A 21,303-nucleotide genomic window follows, 5' to 3' on the forward strand; every position below is an offset into this window, starting at 1 on the left:
GCTCATTGGACTCCAGATAATGTGAAAGCTGGGAGTTTATGTGTTTTTCCGCCAGTTTACTGATACCTGGGAGGAGAGATATAGGTCTGAAGTTGGCCAGGTTGTCCGGGTCAAGGTTAGGTTTTTTTATGAGTGCCTTCACCACCGCTTTTTTCCAGCTTGTGGGCACTGTTCCAGATTCGAAAGAGGTATTTAGTAAGTTGGTTATAAGAGGTAGGATACTCGGGGCCACCTGTTTAAGATGTCTCATCGGGGCTGGGTCATGGGGCGATCCGCTTTTGAGGGCTTGTAATATAGAACCAAGAGTTTCCGCGTTGATGGGTTGGAATTTGCTTAGCTCAACACCATTGCTCTGATGTTGGGAGGTGGGAAGGGGGGAGGGGTCTAAGGGGGAGAGAGGCGGAAGTTGTTTGAGTATAGTTTGAATTTTAGAGTCAAAGAAGTTGGCTAACTCATTACAGTGTTCTGTTGTAGGGTCTCGCGCAGCTGGGGGAGTGGGGGGTTTTAGAAGCTTTTTCAAAGTGAGAAACGTCTCCCTCGACGAGTTTGCTGCTTTGCTGATTTTCTCGCTGTAAAATGAGATTTGTGCGTTTTTCAGAGCTTTTTTATAATTGAGAATCATCAGTCTGTAGTTGTTTTTGCTGATAGGATTGAAGTCTTTTCTCCAGACTCTTTCTGCTCTCTTGCAGGTTTTCTTTAGAAGGCGTATTTCTTGGGTAAACCATGGAGAGGTAGCTTTTGTCCTTGGTTTACGATGAGGTTTTTTTGGGAGGGCTAGGTCTAAAGAGTTGGTAATCCAGGATGAAAATTCCCTATCTGCGAGGTCGATGGTTGAGCTAAGGGTGGGGACTGTATCCTCGAGGGCTTAATATTAATTAATTAACAACTAATTATTAATTTATTACTAGTTATTGTATGTATTACTGAGTATGTAACAATAGAACTGCAGATAAACATTGCTTGTGCTACTTTGCATGACCCTGGCAGGCATGGGTTTATGTTGAGTTCTATCAGTGGCGTGACTTCCATTGGTGCAGCAGGTGCAGTGGCACTGGGCCCAGTGGCTTTAGGGACCCACCATATTTTGATTATTGCTGTATTTTGCATTTCAAACAGCAGCTGGTCGGGCCCTTCTTTCTTGCTTTAGGGCCCATGGCACACTGGCTGCGCTACTGAGTCCTACTGGAGTATTTGCAATTCCCGCTCTGTAATATCCACCATGCATATGTTTTAAGGGATTTTGTGCTATGCAAAATAATGCCACTTACCCCTGCTCTCATGGGGACTTTTTGGGAGCAAACAGTCATTGCCACACATTTTTGCTTTGCTTTGCAGCATGCAAGAGCCAGCACACATTGTTTTTAATGTGAATCTGGGCCCCAAAGGTGGGCTTAGGGATGCAGAACAATGACTAGCAGTTGTGTTAGACTTTCTTATGCCCTCAGTCCTCTCTAAATCAGTTTAATATTCATGACAATAATTATTACATGCATGAGCTATTCCTGAATAAAGACATATACATCAGTGACCATAGCAAGTGTTGATTCATGCTAAATGACCTTTGAGTACTCTGGTGTGGGTTATCACTCTCCCACCTCTTCTGCAACACAAATAGTCAATGGCAGGAACATACTTATTCTTTCCTCTGGCTCTGTCCACTTATGGGCTAACTACATGGGTGCAGGGGTTTGGGAACATTGATTAATTTCAAGTGCAGCTATTCCAACTTGTCTTCACAACACCAATCAGTCCGAGGATATCTAGATGTTTAGAGTGGAACTCAGCATTACTACTGCATTTGACACCTTTCCAGATAGGAACATGTTTAATTGAATCTGCTGCAAGATTTAATTTGAATTTAATTTAAAATATATTTTGTGATGTCATTCATAATTTCTTTTTATATCATCTTGGAAGGCATGTATCAGGTCGTAATCAGTGATTTGAGGAAGGGCAATTTTGCTGGTAGCCTTGAGCACATAGTTCCTGTCAATAAAAAGTGTTTCACTGCATTTTTGATCATGCTAATCCCATAGGTGGTATATGCTGGGAAAAGACTTTCTGCACGTTCAGCGTGTTTTTTCCCATTGCCCAACTAACTTTACAGGAGGGCCAATGTTTTGCATATTTTGAAAACTACAGGCCTCATTTACAAGGCCCCTGCACCGTCGCAATGTTACTTTTAGTGGCGCACTTGCAGGGCCATATCTACAAGGCCACTTAAAGACACCCTGTGTGGCTTTTCATGAACTTATAGATCTGGAATGAGGCAATGCAGTACAAGTCGCTGCATTCCCTCACCCTGTGATAGGGAGGCATGCTAGGGACATGCCATGGGTAGTACGTTGGGTGTTCCCCTGGTATTTGACACATTCGCAGATTTAGGAGATTTTATAAACCTGGAAATTTGCCAGAAACCTACGCATCCCCAGGGGTGGCATAGGGGAGGTGCAACAAGGAGAAATAGCATTATTTCTGCTCCTTTTTCCCCCCTTCTATGTGCGCTGCATTCAGCAGCACATAAAGAAAGAAGAAATCACCTCCATTGATTGTTTTTGTGCAGAAAGGTGTCCCTTCTTGCACAAAAACAATCTCCCCTGAAACGCAGACACCCTTGCACCATGGCACATGGATGCCTGCATTGGCACTGGGCAGCCACTTGTGCACCAGCGCTGGGGGAAAGGACAGGGTTGCACAGTATCTGACAGCTATGGCACATTCCTGCCCTTTTGTTTTGATGTAGGGCAGTGCAGTAGGAACACCTGCGGCATTGTCCTATGACAAAGATTGTAAAGTAGGCATTTGATGTACATGCATATATTTGCATGATATGGGGGGACATATTTATGAGCTGGTTTACGTTGTGTTTGCACCATGCGACGTGGTACATGTACAACGAAAACCTTAAATATGATTTATGAAGCCATGCAAGGCCACTTTGCGTGGCCCTGAGTGGCTCCATAAATGTGGAGTAAAGCAACGCTGTGCAAATTGCTGCATTGCCCTACTCTGCCCCGGGATGGCATTCCATCAGCATTGTGTGGGTGTTCCCTCGCAAATCCCATGGATTTTGTCGTATTCCCAGATTTACTAGAATTGTTAAACCTAGGAATGTGCCAAAAAAATACTCCTTTCCAGGAGAGGAATAATGAGGAGAAATATCTTTACTTTGCCTCGTTACTTCCCCTGCATATGTGTGCTGCAAAATGGAGCACACATTGAATGAGGAAATTGCCTCTCAGGATAGTATTTGTGCAGGAATGTGTGTGGGAACTCGACTGCCAAAAGGGAGCCAAGCAGGGGAAAAGGCAGAAATGCACTGTATTGACTTAAATTTGGCAGATTTCAGACACAGCGGGGGCTCAGGACTCAGTCATCCAGCTCCATTAGCGGCGAGGGACGCTGCCTCTGCCTTGATTCATGCCAGGAGGTGCTTAACTTCACTGCAGCACTCCCTCCGTGTGGGATGTATTTTAGACTCAGCAGGGGAACAGAACTCTGTCATCATGCCCCCTTAGCAGCGAAGAAGGCCGTCTCTGTGTTGATTCCCACCAAGAGGTGTTTATCTTCACTGCAGCACTCCCACAGTGCAGGGAGTGCCCAGGTGCGTGCCTGGGCAAAGACCAGCCCAAGGGAGAGCCCGTCCGCACCCATCTGCGGCCGGGCAAAGCTGGGCTGGGTAATTTCACTTGATCTTTGGATAGATGCAAGAGAGTATCTTTGTGATTAGACTGCTGTGTTTGCTAGTTGATGGCACCTAGAAACCTGGGTATGAAAAGGCCCATTCACTAACCTAAAGTAGGAGCTCAAGGAACCTCCTCATCATCTTTAATTACGTCGTATTTATCTTTCACCATGGGAGCATTTTCCTCAGAGCTAGAGCTAGTAAGAAATTACATAGACACCATCCAAAAGATGACCAAAGAAACAACAATTGGATATACCACCCAATGGGGCTAATGTTATACATCCAGGAGAACTTTAAAAAACCCAGGAAATATCAGCTTTTATCCAACTTATAAATCCTTGTGTAGTGCATGCTCCTCATGAAGATATTTTTATTGTTGGTCCAAGTTGCCTCTTTTCAAGGACTCATAAATCTCTGTTTCTTAAACGTAAGCGGAATGATGGAAACTCTCAGCAGAAGTAAAATCAAAGTCTAAACATGTTGCCCCACCCAAAAATATATCTATATCTTTTTTTTCCCTGACACGTCCAATGTGTTTAGACATTCAGCTGAACTTTACTAGATAGAACCAAGTTCCAAGCAACTCAGACCATCAGCAACCTAGTCATGCTAACAATGGGAGATTGGCCCACCTCCTATTACCACCTGACTGCACACCCTATGTTATAGTTCTTACTGATGTCCCCCGCTCTGGGTAAGGATTCTTAAGAAGACTGGAGGGGTTTAAATTACAAGGTTGCCTACTGGTGCAAGAGTAAATCAGGTTGGCCCATGAACTTGGTGGATGAGAATCTTATGGTGCAGGGGGTAGGATGGCTTGGTAACGCTCCCAAAACTATTATAGGGGATTGTGTGGTGGTGAACTCTGGAAATCCCCAGCCTCTGCATTATTAAAGCGATTGGATTATTTAGCCAACAAACAAAATAAGACATGTGCACTTCCTCTGGGCTTCTTTTATCGTCCACCAATCTTAGCAGCTCTAAATGGTAGGAAGTCCAGGCAAAGCCTCCCATTGACCACACCACCTTCTCATCCACATGTCCATGAAAACTACTTTGCTCCTCTTATCGACCTATTGGCCATCGACTGGCAGGCTTCCCCTATAAGACCTGCTTTTAACACTGGCAGCAGCTGTATCTACTGACAAGCCTTAAAATGTAATGGGAAGAGAGGCTATTATTAATAATTCTGAACCTCAACAGTATTGGTCAGAGGGCTTACAATTTCTTTCTTGGAACATAGCGGGTATCTGCAAGAAAATGGGTAATGCACACTGACTACAAATTGTCAATTCCTATGTTGTTGAATGTTGCCAAGAGACTTGGGATCTAGAACAGTCTAATCCTGATCGTCTTCAATCATGCTGAGTTGCAGCTTCACCATCCATACCTGGCTAACGAACATTCGCTTCCCTCAAACTTAGTAATGTTAAAGCTGAAGTGGTACTGCGTAGCCGTTACCAAATTTTATCCTTGAACCTTCTTGATTTTCCTGCTTTTTTATTGATTCATTTTTATTTGAAAATGTTTTTTAATCAACTAGCCAAACCAATTTTGCATAAAGATAATTTTATTTCAGATTTTATTGGAAAGCATGCATAAGGGGTGGTCCTCATCTGGTTGGGTGATTTTAATATTACTAAATGTCCTTTACTGGGAGATCATGTATTTGTTTGAAAGATGAACAAGGGGAAATATAACTCATTTTTTGCACAACTCCTACAGGGATGCAGCAAACCAAAATATTTTTAAATGTAGCTCACTGTTTCATGTGGAGTTCTTTCATGATGGCGAGATGCAACCCCCAAATTTTACTTGGAAAGGTAAAGGGTCTACTGTTGACTTAATTTTGTTTTCCCCAAACCTAGCTTTGCAAGTACTTGATTCAAGCATCGAAGTGTGGAGTATTAGTGATCATAAAGCAGTTGGTTGTACCTGCCTAGTTGATTAGTCTCCAAAATCTGTCTCCCATTCAAATTTGCATTTTTCCACCAAAAAGGGAGTGCAATTTCAAATAGGGAAATCTGGATCAAAATACATTTTTTGAGGAAGACCAATGACTCATTGTCAGTGAAATTGCTCTCCCACCCTGGCAGCTCCACCATTAAGTGAGGTCTGCCTCTGCCCCTGTGCTTTCAAATGCTGGTGTTCGAGGCCCTCCTCCACCCGCAGGTTTCACCTGCGCCTCATCCCTGGTGGTCCAGTTCTCTCGTTTTTTTACTGATTTCAATCTCCCCCTTTCACTCCCCCTCTGCGTCTCTGCTCCGTTATCACTCATTTTGTACTGATTTCAATCTCCCCCTTTCACTCCCCCACTGTGTCTTTCCTCCATTGTCACTCGTTTTTTTACTGATTTCAATCTCCCCCTTTCACTCCCCCTCTGTGTCTTTCCTCCGTTTTCACTTGTTTTTCACTGATTTAATCTTCCCCTCTCACTCTCCTTCTGTGTGTTTCTCCCACTTTTCTTGCACCTTTCACTGCCTCATTTCCATTCTTTCCTCTCTTTTTACCTCTTCTGGCCATTTATTCCTTCGCTGCTGCCCCACGGCCCCTCCCCCAGCATGACCAACGTGACCGGCCCAATCCAGCTCCCCTCCCTGCTCCCGCCACCCAGCTGTCCAGCCTACCCCGACCCCTACTTAATGGCAGATGCTGCTTGTCTGCATGGTGGACAGGGGCAGCGGGCGTGCTGCTGGCGCGTCAAAGGCAAGTCCGTCTGCACCCATCTGTGACCCGACCGCCACCCGCGCCAAGAGCCCTGGACCTCCTCAACGCCAACGCTGCAACCCAGCAGCACTCCACACTCTCAGCCCAGGATGCAACCACAACTGCAAGCTAGCATCACCAGCTGACACCCACTGACCCTTCAGCTGTCACCGTTGCCGGCACACCTGCAGCACTGCCAAGACCACGGACCCGTGCAACCCCCCAAGACCACAACTCAACCGAAGACCCTGCAAAGCATCCTCCTCAGCGTCGGATCCCTCCACAAACAAGCCACTGCAAACTGGGACCTCGTCGACAGCACCACCCCAGACGTAGCGTTCTTCAACAAAACATGGACCAACACCACCTATGGGACCAGATATCGCTATCACCATTCCCCAAGGATACAAGATCTCCAGGAAGGACCGCCCCACCTGCCTGGAAGAAGGAATCGCCATCGTCCACACACTCCCGGATGAGCTCACAGACCTGATGGAACACCTTCACTTCAAGATACTGGCCAGCCCTACCACCACCCTCTGAGGAACCCTCATTTACCGACCCCCTGGACCCTGCTGACTTTTTGCCAACTCCATCATGGACATCATCTCCCCGCATGCGATCGTGTCCAGCAACTACACCCTACTGGGAGACCTCAACTTCCACCTCGACAACCAACTGGACCCCAGAACCACATCCCTCATGGACAAACTCCACAACATTAGACTCCACCAGATCATGACCGAACCCACACACTCAGCAGGACAGACCCTCGACCCCCTCTTCACAACAGGTAACTCTTTCACCTTCAGCCACATCACCGAACTCCCATGGACTGACCATTGAAGTGTCCACTTCACCCTCAAAACAACCACCATCTATAGACACCTGCACCTGCTCCCATGAAGAAACTGGACCATAATCAACAACGACCAGCTAACCTCATCACACAGCAACTCCACCCCAACCATTGCAGAAAACGACAACCCAAACACCACAACGCAAACCTTGCACAGATGGATCTCTGACAGCGCTAACACCATAGCTCACCTCAAGAAAAACAACAACACCCACGCTAAGAAAGCCAGATGGTTTCCCATCGAACTTTGAGAGTCCAGACACACTTGCCACCGCCACAAAAAGGCATGGAGGAACACCAAATCCACAAAAGCTTCAGAGCCACCACCAACACCCACCACCAACTCATCAGAAAAACGAGGAAAAAAGATGATGAAGTCAATCCACTCCGGTGCCCCGACGGACCCCTGCCCTACCACATTTTCAACAGAGCTGCCGACACCATCGCACCTATGCTCTGCCACACCATCAACCTCTCCCTGGCAACCGCCACATTCCGCGATGACTGGAAACATGCCGAGGTACACCCCCTCCTGAAGAAACCCTCAGCGGACCCCACCGACCTCAAAAACTACAGACCCATCTCCCTGCTTCCCTTCCCAGCGAAAGTCATTGAGAAAGACATCAACAGCCAACTCGCCACATTCATTGAAGGGCACAGTATCCTCGACTCCTCCCAATCCAGCTTCAGAAAAAAACACAGCACGGAAACCACCCTCCTCGCTGCAACAGACGACATCCGCACCCTACTGGACAAAGGAGAAACATCAGCCCTCATCCTCCTCGATCTCTCAGCAGTGTTCGACACAGTCTCTCACCGCACCCTAATACGCAGACTCCACGATGCAGGGATCCAAGACAAGGCCCTCAAATGGATCTTTTCCTGCCTCTCGCAGAACGCAGCGTGTCAGACTCACCCCTTTCCTCTCTGACCCTACACCTACCATTTGCGTAGTCCCCCAGGGGTCCTCCCTCAGCCCTACACTCTTCAACGTCTACATGGCTCAGCTCGCCCCCATCGTCAGAACCTACGGACTCAACATTGTGTCATACGCAGACGACACCCAACTCATCCTCTCCCTATCTAACGAACCCAATACCACCAGACACAATTTTTGAGAAGGCATGGCGGCCCTCGCCAAAATTGATGAAAAACAACTAAACACCAACAAAACAGAAGTACTCATCATGGGCCCAACCCCCGACGCATGGGAAGACACCTGGTGGCCTCTCGCCCTCAGAAGCCCGCCCAGCCTCATGAACCACGCAGGCAACCTAGAATCATCCCGGACTCCGAGCTCAAAATGAACCGCCAGATCAACTCAGTCTCGTCCTCCTGCTTTCACACCCTCTGCCTCCTATGTACGACCTTCAAATGGATACCCCTCGAACACAGAAAGATTGTCACTCACGCCCCAGTCACCAGCAGACTTGACTTTGGCAATGCACTCTACGCAGGAATGAATAAAAACCTCCCCGGAAGCTACAGAAAATCCAGAACGCCGCCGCACGACTGGTCCTCGACTTGCCAAGACTCTGCCACATCTCCCAGTACCTGGGCACACTCTACTGGCTCCCCAGTGAAGCTAGAGTCACCTTGAAGATGCTCATCCATGCCCACAAGTCCCTCCACTCACAGCCGACTCAAATTCCCCTCCCCCCAGAGGACCCTATGATCTGCTCAGCTCTCCAACGCTGTGGTCCCCTGCACCAGAAAGACCAGATCAGGAGGCTGCTCCTTCTCCTTCCTCACGGCCTGAGCCTGGAATGCCCTCAAAACCTGCCTCTTCGACAGACCCCTCCATTGATGAACTAGAGCCTGCTAACCCCGCCCACCCCTGAGCGCCTTGAGACCATTACGGGTCGCACTTAACAAATGCCTGATTTATTGATTGAGGAATTAATTATGGGAAAGCAAGAAGAGGCGATGTGTTGCCTCTCGGATTATTTTGAGCCACAACAAGTTTTAGGTAGCTTTTATGATATCTGCAAAACAGTGACAAACATGATGATATCTAGGAAAACCTATTGTTTGTAGTTGGTTTAAGTGTGACTGTTCCATTGCTTTGAGAAATTTTACATCAGCAACTAAGATTTACCCTCGTAATGTCAAGGCCATTAGACACACTAAGCAAGTCTATAACAGACCTTAGAAGAGAGGAAAAATGAAACAAAAGAGAAGACCTAGGAGGATTTCCAAGCAGCTGCGATTTTCAGGAAGTACAAGACCCTGGTATGGCACCTGGCCCAGACGGGGGTCCTATCGATGTTTTTAGACAAAACCCAACATTCTGGACTTACGAATGTGTTTTTCTCCGCAGTTATGGATGAAATTCAAAACACTTAGAAGAAATCCACAATTGTCCCTATTTTTAAAAAATGTGATAGAAGGCAACTGATATGTTACCACCTGGTCTATCTTTTAGTTTCTTCTGTCAAAATGCTAGGGAGTGTAATCCTCCATAAATTGGAAGACTGGATAGAGGAAAGAGGTTTTTTTTCTGAAGTACACTACAACTTTCGTCCAGACCTGGGTACAAACAAACAGTGTCTTTACTTGATCTTGCTCACTGGACAGTATGTTAAAGCTAGGGAATGTTCAGTACACATGGCTTTCACGGACCTCTCCACTGCTCTCGATCTCTTGATCTGGTGGACAGGAGCAAGTTATGGGTTAAAGCCCCTTTGATAGAGCTCCTTAAATGCCTTCACTGGGATACAACTACACAAGTCTGCTGCAACAAAGATGGAGAATTTATCCCCTCTTTCAAGACCAATCAGCGGGGTTAGTCAGGGCTGTATATTAGCCTCTTTTTTATTTATTTCTATATTAATTTGCTAGACCAAGGGGCTTATTTATGAGTGACGTTAACAGCTGTAACATCACTTTATTTGATGCTCCGGTGGCGTAAGTCTCTTGCATGGCCTCCTAGATCTGGAGCAAACAAAAAGAGCGCAAGTCGCTCCCATTCCTTACTCTGCACCAAGACAGCATACCATGGATGTTGCATTTGGTTTTCCCATACAACACCCATGGATTATGATGCTGCCCCAGATTTCCCTTATTACGTAAACCTGGGGCAACGCCAAACCCTTCTGCCTTCCCAGAGCAGATGTAACATGGAGACTTTGTTTGATATCTCCTTGTTTTTTCGTCTGTTGGAAGGTGTCCCACTGTGTACAAAAACATTACATCCTGTAATGGAGGTGCTAGGCATTAAATTGTGCACCAGCACAGGGGGAAAGGACAGGAATGCGCCGTATTTCTTTAATACAGTGCATGCCTGCCCTTTCACATTGGAGTGGGACAACACAGCAAGATGCCCTACACCAGTTCCGCATAAATGATTCTCCAAGTGCTGATGACCAATGGGAAGGACTCTTCACTGGAGGGTGACCAACCTGTGCCTGTTCTTCTTTAGGGTAGAAGGCAGGGCGTATTTCTCACACCCCTAATGGGTTGCAGCTATTACTTGATTCCTTCAACACATTTATGGAAGAATTGAAATTAAAGGTTAACCATCAGAAATCGTATATCATAATTTGTTAGCTAAAAAATATGCGTTCAGGTAGATTTAGTATTGGAGAGAACTGTATCAATAAAGTCAGAACTGTATCAATAAAGTCAGAACTGTATCAATAAAGTCCAAAATTTGAACTATCATTGAATTCTGATGGATGCCAGTTTCAAGCGGAAAAAGCTTTTGTCCCAGAGGGTTCTTAAAATTCTAGGGGCAGTGGACGCCATTTTTAAATTTGCTAGGAAGCTTGGCCATAAGCCCACTAAAGAATAAATGTCATTATATAATGCCAAGGCACATATGGCACTGTTATTTGGGGTTATACAGACCCAGGGTGTTTGCAAACCATTGTAAATAAATTGCTGGGTAGGCTGTTAGTGATTTCAATGTCCACCATAAATTTTATAATCTATACAGAAGCAGGTCCGCCACTTATGACTGACACAATCAAAATTGTACTGCTTCTACTCAGGTTAAAGGCCTGAAGATCTCACCACACTTAGGGGCACATTGGTATGGGAAATGGGACCGCCCGCAATGCTAGCAGCGGTCCCGCACATCCCATAAGGATGCGCCCGCCACACTGGCGGACGCATCCCGCATTTTTAACATTGCAATGCTAAAAATGCATGTTGTGCTTTTCAATTCACAACGTGATAGGCACCACGCGGTGCCTGACACGTTGTACATTGAAATGACGAGGGGTACCAAAGGTACCCCCATGTGCACATCCCACCCCAGAGTCCCTGCGGGCCCGCAACGGGCCCCCGCAAGAAATCCCTGCATGCCTTTCGTGCGGCAATGCCACCACAGAAAGGCATGTCACCGCCCTCATCTTAATATGGCTGGCGGTGTCTAAGAGACACCGCCACCATGTTGCCCCACTGGTTTCTCACAGTGCGAGAAGCAGAAACATAAAATGGTAATACCTTCCCGTTATTACCATTTTATGTTTAGTTGTGGTCACCTGCTCTGTGAGCAGGGGAGGAGTGGTGTGCCCACTCCTGAGAGCACAAACCAGTCATGCGCACTGTGCCCTTTCTCCATGCAGGCTGAAATGCAGCCTACATGGAGAAAATGGCCTCCCCGTAATCCCCTGACTAGGCTTCCTCCCCCACAAATCACAATGCTGCCATTGCAGCATTATGATTGGCTTAAGGGAGGGGAGGGGAGGGAAGGAGGCTGCCTGATTCCTGTTCCTGCTGGAGGAAGGAGAGCAGAAGCAGGAGCCGAGAAGACGCGGGACAGGGCCGGTTTAAAGGGACGTTTACATTTTTTAAAAATGATTAAATCAAAGCTCCCTTCTCCCTGCGCGACACCTCGCGCAACCCCCCCACCCTGCGTGCCCCTCCCTGCCCTCACCCGCAAGCGAGCCATGCCTGCAACGACTGCCAAATGTATTCAATCTTATCTATTATGGATCCTTAATTCTTAACATAGATTTTATTTAACTCATTTTTTGAATGAGCACAATTCATTTCCTGGAAGCTTTTCCAAAGCAGGGCACCTGATTTTTTACTCTGCCCTATTTATTTATTTATTTATTAAATGTATAAAGCGTACAAATGCCCAAGAGCGTCCCTGTGACAATAATAATCAGTTTTCTTTGGCTTTTATATCATACCCAGAGTTCAGAGTGTACACCCCATACTGCAGGCAAATAATTTTAGATCCTGCAGATTAAGCCTTTAATTTCTACAGTACATGATTCGGAGCTCATATGTCATGCAATCATCAATTATGCCCAACAAGCATTCAGGATTAGAAAGGATAAGAATGTCTTAACTTCGCCAGCCTTTTAATGTTACTTTTCAGGCCTCCTTGGCCGAATGCTTATAATGTTTTTAGGCAGAGTGCTTATCTGATGCAATAGTTACCATATATGAACAGTTTCGTAATAATTGTATTGTCATACTTTGGATATATTCAACTGTTGCACATATGTCTAGCACATTAAGCCCTTTCTGAAAATGTTATGTATTTTAATATGAATTTTATTATTGTATGCCTGTCTTTTTACGGCTATATAGCCAAATAAAAATATTCTGATTGACTGACTTAAACACAGTGCATTCTTACCCTTTCCATGTCACACAGTGATGCGCAGCAATGTGAATTGCTGAACTGCACTGCAGAACATGTTCATAAATCTACCCCTAGACGTACATGCATATATTTTGCATGATATGAAATATACTAAATTACCTATGCCTCAAAGTAAACCCTCATCTACTTAAGTCAATTATTTACATTTAATGCATTGTTGACCTCAAGTCTTCGCCTTTTCTATGTGGTGTCTGACCTCTTGGGGAGCTTTCCCCATTAGTGGATTACAAAAGTGTCTTCTCATGTCTTAAAATCCAGAAAATCTACTTACCAGACAGAGATTTAGCGTAGGAGTTGGAAGTGATGTAACTGTAACTGCGAAGAGGGAAAATGAGTACACTAATTAGACTCAGTTACATCAAAATCATTTGCATGTTCTTTTTTGTTCACAATGTACACATTTCTCTCTCTCTTCAAAACATTGCAAAGTTTAAATTGTGGAGAAAATATTCAGCAAGAATATCTTTTCTGTGAAAAGACTACCAGCCGAAACTCCCAAAGTAAAAGATTTGAGTACATTTCAAGACTTTTCTCGCCAAACTTGAATTGTGCCTGCCTTTACTTTACCTGAATTGTTCCACAGGAATTAAACTGGTGGCGGTGATGGGGATGGGGCAGGGACTTAATATCGATGTATAAATATCGACTTGCACCAATATCGAGGGAAAAATATCATGGGTGAGAAATATCGCCAGAAAAAATATTGTGGTCAAGAATACCGACTGTTAGGTAAGTAATATTGATGTTTAAAATATCGAAGTGTTTTATATCGTTTGCAAAAATATTGTTGTTTAAATTATCGATTTTCTTATTAATGTTATGTATTTGAGTATATATTTTATATGTATGTGATATGTTTTTTGTATAAGAATAGTTTGTATTTTTATTATATGTGTAAAAATGTTAGTAGTTATTCATTTTTATTTATTTGAATTTTGCTTTTTAGTATTGTAGCGGGTTGTGGGCTTATAGGTGAATAGGGTGGGAAGTAATTTAATTATACTACATTTATTGAATATTTTTTTATTTATTATATTTGTTTAATTGAGATGTTATACTGTTAAATGTGCAACGTATTTTTTTTATGAATTCCTTAATAACTGGTTAATAATTTTTAATTATTATGGCAATTGTGTAATTAATTTTAGGTGTGTGTTGTGGTATGCATAGGTGTAAATGGTGGGAAGGGTGGGAAGTAATTTATTTTAATTGATGGTTTATTAAGGAGTTGGTAATTCATTTAAATTAATTATTTGGTAATTAATTGTGGTAATTGTGTAATTTGTTTTAGGTGTGTTTTGTGGTATGTATAGGTGTAAATGGTGGGAAGTAATTTATTTTTAATTGATGATTTAATAATTAGTTGTTAATTAATTTAAAATAATGAATTAGTAATTAATTATGGTAATTGTGTAATTAGTTTTATGTGTGTGTTGTGGATATTTTAGTGTTAAAGCATGTGTATTTAATGAATTTTTTTTATTAATAATGTTTTTAAATTGATTATTAATTATTTTAATTGTGGAAATACATTTAGAACAAAGTTGTAGGTTTTTTTTATTGGTGTGGTGTTCTAGGGTAGGAAACCAAAGAAATACATTTATGTTTACATAATTCTGTTAATATTTGCTGCTTTTAAATAATTATTGTTTAAAAATGTATTTATTATTGTTTTATATAATATTTGTAGCTTTTTGTTGTATGTAATTTATTTTATAATATATGTTTATTTTATATGTTTAATATATTTAAATGTATATTTTTTTAATATTGTTTATTTGTTTTTTTGATTTAAAAAATCTATTGTTTGAATGTTAATAGTAATTTTTGTTTCTTTGCAATCCAGCACTTTCCCTACTGTTGCACTCTTTGGAGTGGGAATAGTAATGCTCCCCCTCCGCTCTCCAGCACTTTCCCAACTGTTGCACTCACTGGAGTGGGGATAGTAATTTTTACCCCTCCGCTATCCAGCACTTGCCCTACTGTTGCACTCACTGACGTGGGAATAGTAACTTTTACCCCTGCGCTATGCAACACTTTCCCTACTGTTGCACTCTTTAAATTGGGAATTGTAATTTATTCCTCTCTGCTATCCAACACTTTCCCTACTGTTTCTCTTACTGGAGTGGGAATAGTAATTTTCCCCCCTCCGCTCCCCCGCACTTTCCCTACTGTTACACTCCTTGGAGTGGGAATAGTAAATTTTACTCATCCACTATCCAGCACTTTCCCTACTGTTAAACCTACTGGCGTGTAAATATTAATTTTTACCCCTCCCCTATCCAGCACTTTGTCCTACTTTTTTCACTCACTGGAGTGGGAATGTAATTTTTAACAACCTGCTATCTATCACTTACCCTACTGTTGTACTCACTGGAGTGGGAATAGTAATTTTCACCCCTTTGCTATCCAACATGTGCCCTACCGTTGCATTTATTGTATGTTTTAATTTTTTAAAATAATGAAATGTTTTAAATTATTATAGAATGTTTTTTATTTTAAAATATTGATATATATAAATTTTATTTTTATATAATTTTAAAGTTTACAAATCAGATAAAGATGAAATCTAAATATATATATCTGTATAAAATATTATGTTTTTGTGTTTATATGTTTTAATTAAAGTTTATTTGTAATATTTATTTAAATGTTATTAATTTTAATTTATTTTGTGAAAAATAATAATATTATTTAATATATTTATTATACATTTTTATATATATTTTTAATTAATACATTTTACATTGTTTATTTATTTTTATGTTTTGAAAAAAATCTATTGTTTAAATGTTAATAGAATTTTTTGTTTCTTTGCAATCCAGCACTTTCCCTGCTGTTGCACTCTTTGTAGTGGGGATAGTAATTTTTCGCCTACGCTATCCAGCATTTGCCCTACTGTTTCTCTTACTGGAGTGGGAATAGTAATTTTCCCCCTTCCGCTACCCCGCACTTTCCCTACTGTTACACTCCTTGGAGTGGGAATAGTAAATTTTACTCATCCACTATCCAGCACTTTCCCTACTGTTAAACCTACTGGAGTGTAAATAGTAATTTTTACCCCTCCCCTATCCAGCACTTTGTCCTACTTTTTCACTCACTGCAGTGGGAATGTAATTTTTAACAACCTGCTATCTATCACTTACCCTACTGTTGTACTCACTGGAGTGGGAATAGTAATTTTCACCCCTTTGCTATCCAACATTTGCCCTACTGTTGCATTTATTGTATGTTTTAATTTTTTTAAATAATGAAATGTTTAAATTATTATAGAATGTTTTTTATTTTAAAATATTGAGGCAAGTAATAACTTTATTTCGATACAGTACGTATCATAAAAAGCAGTACAACATCAATTAAAAACAGTACAGAATATACAATATAGTACTTTAAGATTCGAAGAATAAAAGCGATAAAAACAAGTGTGCAGATAATAATATCCTTTTCCATATATACACCAGCTTGAAAATCGGTTTTATCAAGGGACACTTTACTGGAGCAGCAACATCCTTGAGGTTCTTAAGCGCCAAGCCCAACCTAAGAATTTCGCCATGCAACATGCAAAAAACGGACGTGCATCTGAGCGCAATATACGTAGGGCTTCAACAAGTGACCTTGTTCCCAAAGTCTTACACAAGGGCTTTAGCCATTTCGATCTTGGCGCTGCATAAATTTTACACTCAAACAAAAAGTGGGCGACAGACTCAACCTTTGTGACACAGAACGGGCAGTAAGGAAGCGTTTGGAGCGGAGGGTTCCAAGAGGAAGTAAACAGTCCTAAAGAGAGCACACCCACCCTAAATTTAAAATACAGCGATCTGTCTCCAGACTTATGAATTTGGTCCAGATAGGGTTCCCTATAAGGTAACTCCTTAACTAGCAAGAACTGGACGACAGATTTACAGTGGTTGGGGTTGGACATTCGCTTATTATCTACCCAGAGCCAATACACCTTCTTAAGTAGCTGCTTGGGAGGTGCAGTTTTGTTGACCCAGGCATCTCCCAAACCCAGCTCATAGAGCAGGAGTTTGACTTCCCTCAACCAGGGTACCTTATTACAACCTGGAAGCGACAGAAGATCTCTTAAGGCATCAGCATAGCTACAGAGTTCAGGGACATTCCATATCCGAGACCAGAGTAGCAAGGGACGCAATTTTGCTTGCTCACAGATTGGACGTGTGCCTGTATCTAACAAGAGAGGGATTGTAGGGATACTGTGGGGTAGCCTCATCAGGTCTTTATGAAAGTTGTTTTCGAGGTGGGCCAGGGTATCAACTCTCTGCAAACCCCACAGTTCAGCCCCGTACAGGGCTGCACTCACAACCCTTGCTCTATAGATATCAATCAGTGCCCCAATTGGTTTTAGAGATGAGGCTCGCTGTTCTTTAAGCAAGGCTCCAGTAGCCCTTTTGTGAGTCAGGAATACCTTCTGGTGGTGTGCTTTCCAGGTCATGGTATCGCTGAGACGTATTCCTAAGTAGTCAAATTCTTTGACTCTTTCCAGAGGGATAGAGTCTAAGACAGGAGGAGTAACGGATTTCTTGGGGGGGTTGAGGACAAGGAATTTTGTCTTGCCTATGTTTATTGCAAGTCCCTTGGAGTCGCAGAAGGATTTAAAGGAAGTGAGCAGTTTCTGGATGCCCGCTGGTGATTTGGATATCAGAAGGGTAAAATATTGATATATATAAATTTTATTTTTATATAATTGTAAAGTTTACAAATCAAATAAAGATGAAATCTAAATATATATATATCTGTATAAAATATTATGTTTCTGTGTTTATATGTTTTAGTTAAAGTTTATTTGTAATATTTATTTAAATGTCATTAATTTTAATTTATTTGGTGAAAAATAATAATATTATTTAATATATTTATTATATATTTTTAATTAATACATTTTACATTGTTTATTTATTTTTATGATTTGAAAAAAATCTATTGTTTAAATGTTAATAGAAATTTTTGTTTCTTTGCAATCCAGCACTTTCCCTACTGTTGCACTCTTTGTAGTGGGGATAGTAATTTTTACCCCTCCGCTATCCAGCACTTGCCCTACTGTTGCACTCACTGGAGTGGGAATAGTAATGTTTACCCCTCCGGTATCCAACACTTTCCCTACTGTTGCACTCATTGGATTGGGAGTAGTAATTTTTTCCTCTCTGCTATCCAACACTTTCCCTACTGTTTCTCTTACTGGAGTGGGAATAGTAATTTCCCCCCTCCGCTATCCCGCACTTTACTTACTTTTGCACTCACTGGAGTGGGAATAGTAATTTTTACCCCCCTGCTATCCATAACTTACCCTACTGTTGTACTCACTGGAGTGGGAATCGTAATTTTTACCCCTTCGCTATCCAACATTTTCCCTACTGTTGCATTTATTGTATGTTTTAATTGTTTTAAATAATGAAATGTTTTAAATTATTATAGATTTTTTTAATTTTAAAATATTGAAATATATATATTTTATTTTGATATAATTTTAAAGTTTACAAATTAAATAAGGATAATATTTAAATATATATATATATATATATATATATATATATATATATATATATATATATATATATATATATATATATATATATATATATATATGTATAAAATATTATGTTTCTGACTTTATATTTTTTAATTTAAGTTTATTTGTAATATTCATTTAAATGTCTATTCATTTTAATTTAGTTTGTTAAAAATAATAATAATAATAATAATATTTAATATATTTAATATATTTTTAATTCAATAATTTTACATCTATATTTTTTCATTCAATATTTTGTAATCAATATTTTTGTACTTACCTGTTTGAGTAGAGGGAGTAGATATTTTTGCATTCTATATTACTTTTTTATATTTAGAACATCAATGTTTGTTACATCGATATTCTATCAGTGAACCCTAAGGGGATATGCAGCATATTAACTTCTTCCTGATGTCATTTCCTCTAGCATTTATTATGTCTGTGAATTGCAAACTACATCATCCCCTGTCCTTTGAGATTTTCCTTTCTATTTACAGAGGACAGGAAGCAGAGGACTATCTAAAGTAGGGAAAGTACAAAGCCTGACTGCTCTTATTTTTGCTATTTGTTTAAAAAAATGTATTGGCAGAACGTTGATGCTGGTGGTAGCAGCCTTGGGCTTATGCTAACCTCCCAATCCATGTCTAGCTCTTTGCCAATCTTCCAAGCCAGAAGTCCCACTAGTGACATAAAACAACTTGAGGGGGGCCCCCTGCAAAATACATGATGGTCACCCTCCTCTGACCCAGTCAGGAGCTCACAGGCCAGGGGCCCCATCACCCGTGCACAGTGCTAGAGGGGGCCTTCTGAAGCTCGGGCCCCTTGCACTCAGGGACTGCGGGGCTAATGTTACACCCCTGTGTCTCACGGTGGGACATCTAGTATTAAGGAAGCAGAATGTGATAATCAGTGCTGGCATTTGTGGTTCCCTGCTGCTATTCAGTGGTATGAGCCCTAAGTGACAATGAGTAAAATGGTTCCCGGCAGCTGGTTGCTTCATGCAGCTATCATCTCCCCGGCATACAATCATTATAACCAGGGCCGGCTTTAGCCCAGTGCGACAATAACTTTTGGCTCCAACACGTCCCATGACCGCCTCCTGGGATTCTCTCTCTACCATCTTCAAATGTGACCCTCATCTCTCTTATCATAAGATATTGCTAAACACAGTACCACCCGAGGTCACAGCACCCCTTCCACAGGTCAACGCCCAGTGTGCCTACACCAGTCGTACTGCCCTAAAGCCAGCCCTGATTATGACCTTAGGGAGAAGTCGGACAGTGTTGGTCATCTTTGCGAAGTCCATAATGTCTAATTTCACCCAACTACTAGGTCAAAATAAAAAGCTTGCATACCTTTCGCTATCTGCTGTTGGCCAGCAGGAGGCAGAAAGGGCAATTATCGACAAGTGAAATCAAAACATTCACACCATAGTTCAATGCCACTGTAAGCACTGAATTTACCTTTCATCATCGACTTCCGGCCGCCTCTTGCGGCACCAGTAGATTGTGAGGAAAATGGCGATCATCAGCAGGAAGAGGAAGGCAAGGGCTCCAAAGAGGATGCCGAAGAAGGCATTGAGGTTCATGGTGATGGTGTCACAGGTTTTACCAGAAGTGGTATATATCGAGAAGGGCACACAGCTGTATAAAAAGAGAAAACTTAGTTATCTGAATTGTTCTTCAAATGAAATCACTCTATTTCAAATACCCCTCTGGAAAACAAAATCATATATGTTTAATGAATCAAACCCTAGTGTGGTCATTGGTAAACGTGATTAATATGCTCAAAGAGCAAAACAGGAAACACCATGAGATAGCCAAAGACAAAACACATAAAGAAGTAGAAGGAATTTAGATATGAATGAATCTAAAACAAATCTCATATAAACTGACTGTCTATTGGAGGTGTTGGAGCCAACCACTGAAACATGTCTTCGGGTCAATTCATCCTGAGATTTTGTAATTTTTACCCGAAGCTGTCTTTGGAATCGATAATAATGTATGCTGTAGAGCACAAGAATGTGTTACAATATTGTGTGTCATCTGGCTGTGCAGGTATCAAAAGACCCCCTTGTGGAATTTTATTTTCTAAACTCTTTGAAGTTGTGAGCTGGTTAGTTCATATCCTTACATTGTTTGTTCGTGATCTGGCTCCCCTTTTTCCTAGTCTCTCATAACCATGCTTAATTTTCAGGATGGTTGTGTACACCTGAGAACCAGAGAGCACATTGGCTATGGTGAGAAGGGCCACCATAGAACTATTACTTCTCTGAACCATAGCTCTGGAATAAAAACTGCCATGCTTTAATGGCGCATGGAAGAAACACACACAAAAATTCTGCCACCAGAGAAAAAAGTTCTAGTTTTTCAAAAAATAAGGAGAAGAAACTGATCTGTCTATTGATATTGAATTATTTTCAAAATATATATGATATAGTGAGAGTGTAAAGAGACACAAGCGAAACTGCCAACTTATTGCAGCAGCTCCAGCCTTTGCTAGAGTCTTCACTCCTCTACCCATCAGCATCTGCATCCAGAGGTGAAGAAATCTTCCTATTTCTGTGTTGAAGGAACCCAAGACTGGTTTGGAGGGAAATGTGTGTCCCCCTGACTACCTCTGTATAAAAAACAAACTGTGTTACCTCCTTTTGGGAAGGTCTCAGTGAGACTCTTGGGCAAGAGGGTTGAACTTCAGAACATGCAAAACTCATCCACTGACCAAGCCTTACTCAGAAAAAGAAAGTCTATACACAAACTCATTGTTGGACTTGGCCTTGTTGGCTAGGGTTCACTTGGGATTTTTGATTTTCCCCTATACCGTTTTCCTGACGGAGAGCTGTGAAGTTAGATGCTGTAGGTACTTGCCACTGCTAATCAGTGTGCAAATACAGA

General features: G+C 41.8%; 1 protein-coding gene across 1 annotated transcript in view; it reads right to left on the reverse strand.

Annotated features, from left to right (window-relative positions):
* LOC147684202 (uncharacterized) overlaps positions 1-21,303 on the reverse strand; it is a gene marked incomplete at its 5' end in the record, with an annotated part of 198,799 nt that overhangs the window by 12,529 nt on the left and 164,967 nt on the right. The window contains 2 exons of the mRNA XM_086942612.1: positions 13,151-13,194; positions 19,873-20,052. Coding sequence (XP_086798738.1) covers positions 13,151-13,194; positions 19,873-20,052 — 224 coding nt within the window. The remainder of the gene's footprint in view (positions 1-13,150; positions 13,195-19,872; positions 20,053-21,303) is intronic.

This window comes from Lissotriton vulgaris, chromosome 11, assembly GCF_964263255.1.
Source record: "Lissotriton vulgaris chromosome 11, aLisVul1.2, whole genome shotgun sequence".
NCBI classification, from domain to species: domain Eukaryota; kingdom Metazoa; phylum Chordata; class Amphibia; order Caudata; family Salamandridae; genus Lissotriton; species Lissotriton vulgaris.